Source organism: Acanthisitta chloris, unplaced genomic scaffold (genome assembly GCF_000695815.1).
Source record: "Acanthisitta chloris isolate BGI_N310 unplaced genomic scaffold, ASM69581v1 scaffold1267, whole genome shotgun sequence".
NCBI lineage: Eukaryota > Metazoa > Chordata > Aves > Passeriformes > Acanthisittidae > Acanthisitta > Acanthisitta chloris.
The window spans coordinates 21,127-31,899 of NW_008680711.1; the positions used below are offsets into that span (position 1 = coordinate 21,127).

The following is a 10,773-nucleotide window of genomic DNA, read 5'->3' on the forward strand; positions in this document are numbered from 1 at the left end:
AAAACTCTTGCATTATAATACTGTTTTACACCCACACAGTCCATTTCAAACATAACTTTTTTGAAACACATACCTCTTCCCAACAGTTTTAAATACTGATCTGCCCTACTATTAGAAATAAGAATGACTAGACTCTACACACAAGTTTTCTGCTGCTAAATGATAAAAGTTGCCTGCTGACATGACGCATGTTCAGATAGGAGAAATTCTTAAGTATGAACCACAGAAAAATCTGAAGTCAGTAGCTGAAACCAACACAAATACTGTTTATTTGTGGGATGCCATTTTACATCAACACCAGCAAAAGACCTAAAAATTAACCGGATGAACTCATGTTAGATGGCACAACAGTATTTTCGTCAGATCATGAGTCACAAGAGTTTAGCACACCTTATTTATGTGATATCCAAATGACTAACAGGTAAAGCATTCACAGTTACAGGTTAACTGCTGTTCCTGCAACAGCAGCATCAGTAGGTACTATTTTGTGACAACACACGTACACACACACACACACACACAGGGTGGATCTAAAAATAAAAGCAAAAAAATATCAAGCTGAGTTTTGGTCTCGATTACAGAAAACAAACTATTTAGTTGGTGGATGGATTCTATACACTTTTACAGCAATATGAAAGGACAAAATATAAGGCCTAGAAAGAGGTATTTTAGCAGTTACAATTAAAACCAGGGCACAAGCTAACCTTTAAAACTGTCTCTATGAATTCCAAGAGTAATAAACAATTTGTTAGACTTGTGACCAAGGGTCAACAGAAATCTGGGAAAACCTTGACACAACTGAAGTTCATTTCTTGTCCTTCAAAAAAGTAACTTGGGAACACTAACCAAGTAGCAACAAGCTGTAACTAATTTTGATTGTGGAGCATATTTGCTAAAATGGGAGAAGCCTCTACAATATTAGAAAAGGCTACACAAAAATAACCCAAGTATTTATTGTAGCTTAAAGACAACCTTAAACAGTTTTAACTGAAAACTCAAGTACATTAAGGATTCCAATAAATTCCATGCTCTTCAGCTTGCTCTCCTTGATAAAAAGTGAAAAACCAACAGTAAAATGGAATTATATCCTTTTTTAGTACTTAATACCACATTGCTGTAGAATTAAATATAATTTCTGGAATGTTTCAATTACTAATATCAATAAAATCATTTACATTGAAAAAAATCTTAAAGATTGAGTACAAAGAGCTCCAAATGCTTGTCCTCATCAAAGCATGTCAACTGCTATAGTCTCTGGATGCTGTTTTCCTTTCACTAACTCTTTCCAATTTACATCTCCCAAACACCAAGCATGAATTGCACACACATCAAGTTTCTGCTAAAAGTACAGTAATAATACACCAGGAAGGTTAGCACAAGGTCCATGATGCTTCTTCAGCAATGACCTCTCAATGTCTTGTCCAAAAAGTCAGCATATTCTGTACATTACTTTTCAAAAGGGAAAAAAAAAAACCCAAACCCCCCCATCAACTATTTGATGGCATAATAAACAAAAAAGCAAATGCCAAACTTGTACTAAATACAAGGTGAACTGGGTAGGTTAGCTAAGTTTCCACAATTATTTAAAAATGAGAGTGAACTTCTCCAAAATACAGGAGTAGGCAATGTTAGGATCCTCTGCTTATCAGCATATATAGCAAAAGTAGCAGGATGGATAGCACAGGGAAGCCCATCAAGCCACACAGGTCCATTTCAGTCCATTTGTTCACTATACATGTCAGCAAAGCTGTCTACTGGCTGTAATTGAATCTGGGGTTTACTCTATCAAACTGTGTATTTATAAACCAGCTGAAGGCTACAGATTCATCCTGGTGCAAATGGAAGAAAAAACTCTGCAGCATCTGATTAATTTCCAAACACATTTTTCCTTTCCATCACTCCCAATGACTTCTACCCAAATTAAAAAAACAAGTTTGTTTACTTATACAGCACGAGAATTTTCTGAGGGTTCTTTTCCCCTGTTTTCTTTGCTTTTAATGACATTCTGTACTCTGATAAACATTAGCAAAACTTGGAAAAAAAGCACCTGGTTGAGCTGAACAGATTTCTGTTGACCCTGTTATCTGAAAGCTATACCTGTAACAGTAAGAGACTAAAAGTTTCTTTGGCTCTTGCTTCCATTATTGGAAGCTAAATTATTTGTGACATAAAAAACCTTCTATGCAAACTTGTGTCTGTTGTAGGATTCATGCCAATTTGTGCTGAACTGTTTTCTACTCAGTAACTATCTTAATGTTTAAGAACAATTACACTATTTCACTTAAAATGCTTAATATTTCAGAACAATTACACTATTTCACTTAAAATCTTGGCAGTCACAATTTAGCCTAACATTGAAAGTTCTATTGCTTCTAAGTTCATTCTTCTAAGAACTAAACCAGCAGCTCCACTGATACCTCCTATGGTTATACTATGGTAATATACACATTTACATCAGAAGTCTTAATAAAAGGTGTTTTCCTAAGAGGCTTATTGTAAACATTAAATATCACACTCCACTCAATTTCTTGTGCAAACTGGCATCAAACATGGAATTCAGGTTATGTGTATTAGTATATGAGAGAGCACTGACTGTGTATGTTTTACCACTATTAACTTTGAGGAGCACTACTGAGTGTCACAGAAATCTGAACGAAACTATTTCATGGGAAAGGTAGTATTTTCTTCTTACAGCATCATGAAATTCTAGAGTTTGTCTATGCTTACATATTGTATATTTATGTATATACAAATATACACAGAGACACAGTTTTTGTCTTTGGCAGCTGACTCTGAAAAAGAAAAACCAACATCAACAAACAGATCTGAACACAAATGACCACCTGTAGCACCACAATTACAAACCTCCTGGTCCAGGGCAGCCAACTAATGTGCTTTTGCTGAACTAGGCTCAATCCTGAAAGGAGTCAAGTTAATGACAGTTGTTCCTGATTTGATGGCAAGGATAGAACCTTCACCACAGATGAGAATTGCACATTCAACCTAAAACACTTTCCTCCCCTTTCCCTGGATTGCATTCAAGGGAAATAACAAAACTGCCAGTAACTTGTAGAATATTTCTACAGAAAAAAGTGATGTTATTCCTCATTCCAAAACATCCACTGGCCCTTCATTGTTAAATGCTCTGTGAATCAATGTGGAACATTTTAATAAATCCTTAGGGGATCAAAGTTTAATAGCACCGGATACTTCAAGGACCTGCTGATGAAAATCAACACTAACATTACTTAATAAAGAAAGGTAAGGCAAAGACAATGCGACAAAATTACAGAACTTAATCATTCCATTCACTCGTTTTTCCCCAAAATGATCACTAGAACCATCCTATAGAGATAAAGGAATGAGTGAAATAGGCAGTGGTCCCTACTAAAAAGTACTGTCATTTAATGCTGGTGTTTAACATGCCCATTGCCTGCAATGGACCTTCTGCCAGGACACTTTAAAGCCCAGCATGAAAAAAAAAAGTAATCTTTTGACTATTCAAGATCATATTTTTTCCTGTATCATATCTTTAATTACTAAGAAACACAAAGTTAAAGGCCCTTGGAAACACTAATGTTACAAATCAAAATATCCCGCAAATCTTTATTATCCATGTGCTAGGGGTGAGCATACTTTATTCCTCAAACCACTAATTTTAGCTAGAAATTTCAATTTCACTAGATCACAGCATGGATCAAACACTCTTGGTACACCGAAAATTAAAAGGAATGTGCCAAAGGCAATTTACGAAAGTCTAAAACCCATTTTTAAAAGGTACTTTAATTTGTTCATTTGTACCTGTAATGACTATTGCAGTTTTAACATGAAAAAGTCAGTACTTTTTTCTTCAAATGGAATTAATCTGTGGCATGTACAACTATTACAGTTTTAATATTTATATGTATATATATTTTTAAGACACCAATATTTCATTCCTATAAAGCATCAGGTCAGGTCTGGCGAATTCCAGCGAAGAAAGTCACAGCATGTCTTCTCCTCTCAGAAATTGGCATCTCAAATAGTAACACTGAAACTGACAATAGTTCTTCACTTAACTATGTCCAAGCAGTCTGAAATGCTACATTTGAGACCAAAAGAAAAAACAAAAGAACCGAAGTGTCAACAGACATGTAAGAGATGACTAGAAATATGCCACAAAATTATTTTTACAATACATTTCTGCAGAAATAACCCCTAGGTGAAGCTTTGTTTTTTTATACACATATACAAATTTAGACAGCAATATACACATAATCACAGTGAAGATGCTGGCAAGTTCACCAATTTGTAGTGTAAATACAAAATGCAAAGCAGCCTTCAAAGAGAACAATGCTAAACAGCAAGCATAGCTAGCTTGTTAAATAGCAAACATCAAAAGGTCCCTGCAAAAGGGATGCAGTGCCAGAAAAGCAGCATGCACTTTGATACAAATAGCAGTTTATGGCTAATGGTTGACATAATTGTGGTAACAGTGACTCTTGAGTGGCTGTGCATAGTTAAACTCCTATGTCATCTGTTTTCCTTTATACCATTCCACAAACTCATCCAACAACACTGGCCCTGTAGAGAGATCAAATAACTGTATTTTACCAAATTTTGTAAAAGGACATAGAATGATTAAGCTCAGAGAAATACATTATTTTAGAACACCAACATATGGTAGTACTTACAGGCTCCATCTTCATCATAGTTACTGAGGTCAAGGTTAATTGTTCTGCTGAATTCAAGAACGTTACACCATTGGTCCTTATTGATAACTTTGTATTTTGATTGCTGCTTGAAGCAAGAAACAGAAGTTACCAACACATTTTCAACTGTCTCAAACTCAGATTTTCTTAAAGAAAATAAAACCTTGTGATGCATTATTATTTTAATCTGTATGCCATCTAAAACTAAAAAGGATTAAAGAAACCACCAAGTAATCAAACTAGGGCTGAATAATTCACGTTTCTGATTAAGACATCTTTCTTTTAGTGGGCAAACATACAGTAATGAAATGAAAGTCCAAAATCAAATCAAAGACATTCTATACTTTGTCCTGCATTAAATAAATCTTAACAGCATAGGGATTTGGGAAATAGAAAGAAAGATAACCAGTTACTTTGGTGGTTACTGTATTTAAATCAGAACATAAAACTCTTAGCCGTTTATTCTACCTCTAGTTAAAAGCATCTGAGAAGACAGATTAAAGAAACTGTAATTCTGTTTCCAGCTCCATACCTCTAGAAACTGGTGAAATACTGGAAAAAGGGACCATGTTTTTCCTAAAAGAAGGCCCAACATACACTTGGCAGTATTGATATCTAGGCTGCGCTGGTCTTTTTCCTGCATGAAAAGGTCAAAAAGAAAAAAAGAACATGATTTCAGAGCTTTTTCACTTCCCCCACAGCTCACCCATACATAAATAAATAATAAATAGCAGTACCTAACAGTCCTTTGTAATAAAACCTTCTAGTAAAATTTCCTTCCTCATAGCTAATGTCTTGCTATACAGAGATGTTGCTTTCTATAGATGTTCCCAAAAATCCATCATTGCTAATTCAGATGAGGCATATACTCCTGTTTCTGACTTCAGACCTGACTAGAAAGCAATAGTCACTAGATCCACACCCACGCTTGCATGTACACCTCTGCATAGCTGAGACAGACATTCAGATCAGATGTCATGAAAAAATTTCACTGTTAGGGTATTCAGGCACTGAATAGGTTGCCCAGAGAGGTGGTGGAGTCACCATCCCTGGAAGTGTTTTAGAGGCATCTGGATCTGGCACTGAAGGATATGGTTTAGGGTTTAGGGGTAACAGCAGTGACAGGTTAATGGCTGGACTTGATGATTTTAGAGGTCTCTTCCAACACTGATGATTCTATAATTCTATGATTCTAAGTGGCAAAGCTCCAACATGCAACAGAATAAGGCCTAAATCATTTCTTGAGTCGCAAAATAGCTTCATGCAGAGATGTAACAAAACATGTCACTAAACCACTAAACATCACACATCCTATATACTTTTCCAGTTATGGCATCTTGCATATACTTTTCTAGAACACGAACATTTTCATTTGTTAGAATCAAGATTGAGTGGTACCTTAAGAGACACATGCTTAGAAATATTCAGTCTTTCAATTATTATTTATGAAAGTAAAGTTTTTAATTTCAGAAGCACAGTACTTACCCGTGCAAAGTCAAATGCATATCTATAAATAAGTTTAAAATTGGTAGGCTCATTCAATAAAGATCTCAAGTAATCCAGAGAATTTCTCAATTTTTCTGTAGTATCACATCTACAAGACAAGCACAAAGTGAAGTTTGAGTCTGCATTCTTTCACAGATGTTCAATGTTTTAGGAAAGAATCTTGAACATGTATCCCCATCAACCTGTTCCAAACACATCACTCTGTACATACAAAGGCATGTTTATGAGTTTGTCTGCAGAAAATGCCTTGATTATACCTAAATTTGTTTCACACTAGGTGTTAAATAGCAAAGTCTTACACTGGTACTCTGATAAAAATTTGATTTGCTCTGTAGAAAATGCACACTCCAACAGATAAAACTAAGAGCTAGTCCACGCATGGCAAACAACCAGCAAACCACAGCAGTGAAAAAATACTTCTATAGTTTTGCTGAAACTATAGAACTTCCTACATAGTTTTAGTGATTCTGTTCCAGATAAGTCAAAACACAGAGCTTCCTCCAACTCTCTATGAAACATGATTATTCAACTACATTTATGCTAATTATGCCATGAACATAAGCTCTCAACTGGAGACAGCAACTCTTAGAAAGAACAATGTAGAGTTACAGAAAGGGTTTCTACTATTTAGCATTTTAAACCACACATGCTTTAACAACATACCAGTATCTAAAAGATGGGTCCAATCCAGTGACAAAGACAGATGGCCTTGGGGACAGAAACAAAGCCAAACCTCATGACACCTCTGTTTTCTTGAGACTGCAGACATTTTAATCCAACTGTATTTAAATGTGCAGCTGCTGGTTTCAAGTTGTCTCTAAGTGACTATATCACCATAAATTGGACCAAAAATTGTGATTTCTACTCCACAGCAGAGCTCTCTGCTTTAGGTGCTATGAGCCAAAATATTAAAGTGCGTTTCTTCTAAAAACTAATGTTTACTATAACAAGCTTAAGAGAATTCACAAAGCACTTACTGTAGTGATGTCATTCCTTTTAACCATTCTTGTAATGTAAAGTAGCCCATGTTTTGTGCATCCAACTTCCATGCTAGCACAAGCATAACCACCTGTTTTAAAGAAAAATATTGAGACTGAAAAGAGTTAACAAAAAGATCCACTGACTTTTCAAATAACCAGTGTTTAGTAGGCTACAAATGCTTTACTTGTACAAATGGGAAGTTCAGATCTTTGCTACATTATTTTTAGAAATTAACCTCCAAAAGTGACAAACCTGCACATAATTCAAACAAAGAGAAGGTAACAGTGCAAATATACAGAGTGAACATCCACCTGAGTTACCAACAGGGACTTCAAGGGAGCTTCCACCATCATCTAATGAACAATACAGTGAGGAAGACGAGTAGGTGCAAAAGCTACAGAAAAGGTTTCCCAAAACAGCTACAAAATTTCTGTACCAATTTGGCAAGTTAATCTGACATTTGTAAAACTCTCATCTCAATGAGCATCAGTTGCAATCCACAAGCTCTGTGAAATACAATAATTTTAAAGCTAATAATGATCCCACAATACTAACTAAAACTAAATTAACTAAATAAATGAATATTAACTAAAGCTAGGTGAACTGATACATAAATACTTCAAAGCCAACAGAGTCTTTTTCACATCTCACACAGAAGACTGAAGCAATAAACAATTTGGATAAAGTGATACCATATGACTATTACTATCTTACTCGTGACAAATACATGAAAAAACTTGCAGGACAACTGACCTTGCACACCAGAAGTAAAAAAATAATCAAATCATTTGAATATGCAACTCAGCCATTAACTAGCTAATGCTAGTGCAGCTCTATACGGTTTTTAATGTGAAATCAGAACACCTGTTTATATACCCAAATGTCTGCATAAATCACAACATTTATTATACTAATAAACTCTGAAATTGGCAAAGTACATCTCATTTTTCCAGTAAATCAAAGCCATAATTCTCATTTTACTTAGACGATGCTTCATGAATTCTGCAGGACGGGACTTGCAAACACATTTAGAGCAAAAAATAGGCACTAGGAAAAGGTCTGCAAAAGGCACAACTATTCTTTTTTAAATGTTATTTACTTCTATAAACATATACATATATAAAATACATATATGTAAATATACATATTCCTTATTTGTGTTTTGAAATGGCATAATGGGAGTGCCACTACTGCTCACAAGCTTTGAAATCCCCTTCTTTCCTAGAAAATTCAAAGGAAATGTTACTTGTTGTTTTGTAGTTGCTGTATTAAATCTTGAATGTTGTCTCATTGTTTCAGCCATTACAACCATTGCCATAGGCTTTTTTTTTTTTTTTACAAATAATCTTTCTTTTTCTGGGGCTGGGTAGGGAATGGTGAAAGAGAAGGGATGGCAGCAAAGACAAATAAGAGTTTTTACAGGTTGACAGTTTGGGGTTTAAAATGAAGGCAAGTTGTTTCCAAATGTGTTTCCAAACCTCCCTGGCCTATATTTCTAATTTTTTTTTTAAACTCATGCAGATTTTTTAATTCCTGATGGAAAAATAAAAGCTGTAAGATTCACTCATGTACATCATAACAGATTAGGCATCTTTTAAATGAACTTTGAACTTACATTTTCTGGTTCAACTCCAATGTCTTCACAAAATTTCTCCATACCTTCTGGCCCTACAATGTCATCAGTGCCTGCAAAAAAATGCATTTTACTTATCTCTAATAATTAAAACAGCCTGACCTCTACAGCACAAGAGAAATGCACTCACACAGTATAACCTAACTTCCATAGTTTGTGTGTTTCTTTTGACAGACAATAAATATTTCCACACTTCTTATCAGTCTTGGATACACTTACATCTTTATTTCACCTTTCAAAACAGAGAAACTGTAAAACAACTATTCATTCCTGACAAGCATTCTACCCATTTACTGAGATAATCTTGGAAGTGTAAATTAATAAGACTTTTAAGAATGCACTCAAGACTAGCAGAACACCCACACACTCTTACCACAGTTACAGGAGTGGACGATGGTTAGTGAAACTCATTTCTTGACTTGAATCTCTACTGCTATTATACCACATAAAAATATGATGTATAGCTATACAAGACATTATCATTACCAGGATCTCTTTCCTTATTGTCTCATATAATATCTTCATATAATGTTATCTAGAAAAAAAGAGCCCAAAAAACCACATGCTCCTGTTTATTCATATTGCTATACAATGGCCACACATTATCTAAATAACAGGAACTGCAGGGGGAAGGAAGACAGGAATTATAGTTGCTACTTTGCCTACTGAAAAGGATAAAAAGACTCAAAATGTAAATTCTACTAATAAAACGTGTTCATAAATGAGGAAGTTTGTAACTTCTACATTGCTCTTGAAAAAATATACAAGCATTAAGAATTGTACTGTGCAAATCTATTATAAGTACATTTTAAGTATTTGAACTATTTTGTGAGAATTATTTTACTCAAGTGTAAAAGGGCTCATTTGAATCAAAACCATTACAGGCTGAAATGCCTACTTTCATCCAATATATTTTCACATATGCAAGAAAAAGAGGCTTTATAAAGGGAAGATCAGTCTGTGTTTTATTATTAGGTGACCTACTAGTCTAGAAATAACAAGGTTGCATTATATCTTTCCCATCTTCTCATGACAGCCTCTTAGTTCTCTGAGTGTACACAACAGTCTTTAAGAAGACTCATTCTGTAATGTAAAAACACACCAAGGGGAAAAAACAAAATGCAGTGTCAACTGTCTGCATACATAAAGAAGACTTATGAAGCAAGAACACAAGAGATATTATTCCTTGAAAATTCAATTTTTAGAATGTTACTCAATACTGTAAACAGAATCGTACTCTCCACTTTTCTCTGTTTTATCTTGGTGTGTGCATCCAATGGAAACCCCAAAGCTCTTTCACATACAGGCTTCCTTTCATCCTTTCTTTCCATGAAAGTCTTGACAAAAATGAGTCATGCCTGTTGCTAGAGTAAAAAAATAGATCAAGCTGGTCAGAAAGGCAGAGAATCTAACATGCTAGATTTGGCTTGAATTTGTCTGAATCTTCTCTCACAGAGTGCCACAGACAAGTGAGATCTCAAAGTATTTCATTTCATTTTATTAGAAGAAAAAAAGTTTTATTACATCAAATTAAGTCACTCTTCATTATGCTTAAGAAGTAGACAAAATAGAACAAGCTATGAGCCATGTTATCCAAGACAGCACCAGAAAACTGCAAGATGACATTATTTTCTTTGCTAAATATCTATTTCATTTCCTTTTGGTCTTTACAGTGATGTGGTCATTTTTCCCCATACTTCAACTTCTCCCTTTCAGAAAAACACATGTAGCAAAATGTATACAGCCACCAACTTCACCATTAAATGATCATCTTTTATGACCACAGATCATAATTAACAATCCTAGAAGTAATGCCTGAAAAAAGTTCTCATATGCAAGGGCAAGAATAAATAATTCAGCCTACCTTCCCTATACCCTGTGATGGAAAACTAGATGATAAAACTAGTATGGGATACTTGAATTCATTCACTTCTTTGCTTTAAACCATAAGCACCAGATTCA

The 10,773-nt window shown here is 34.8% G+C and overlaps 1 protein-coding gene across 2 annotated transcripts in view; it reads right to left on the reverse strand.

Annotated features, from left to right (window-relative positions):
* Positions 1–3,763: 3,763 nt before the first annotated feature.
* DCUN1D4 (DCN1, defective in cullin neddylation 1, domain containing 4) overlaps positions 3,764–10,773 on the reverse strand; it is a 26,000-nt gene continuing 18,990 nt past the window's right edge. For both annotated transcript variants that reach the window (XM_009077782.1, XM_009077783.1), the window contains 6 exons: positions 8,794–8,864; positions 7,175–7,266; positions 6,177–6,285; positions 5,224–5,328; positions 4,674–4,776; positions 3,764–4,563 (listed from right to left, as the gene is read on the reverse strand). In XM_009077782.1, coding sequence (XP_009076030.1) covers positions 4,508–4,563; positions 4,674–4,776; positions 5,224–5,328; positions 6,177–6,285; positions 7,175–7,266; positions 8,794–8,864 — 536 coding nt within the window. In that variant the 3' untranslated portion in view covers positions 3,764–4,507. The remainder of the gene's footprint in view (positions 4,564–4,673; positions 4,777–5,223; positions 5,329–6,176; positions 6,286–7,174; positions 7,267–8,793; positions 8,865–10,773) is intronic.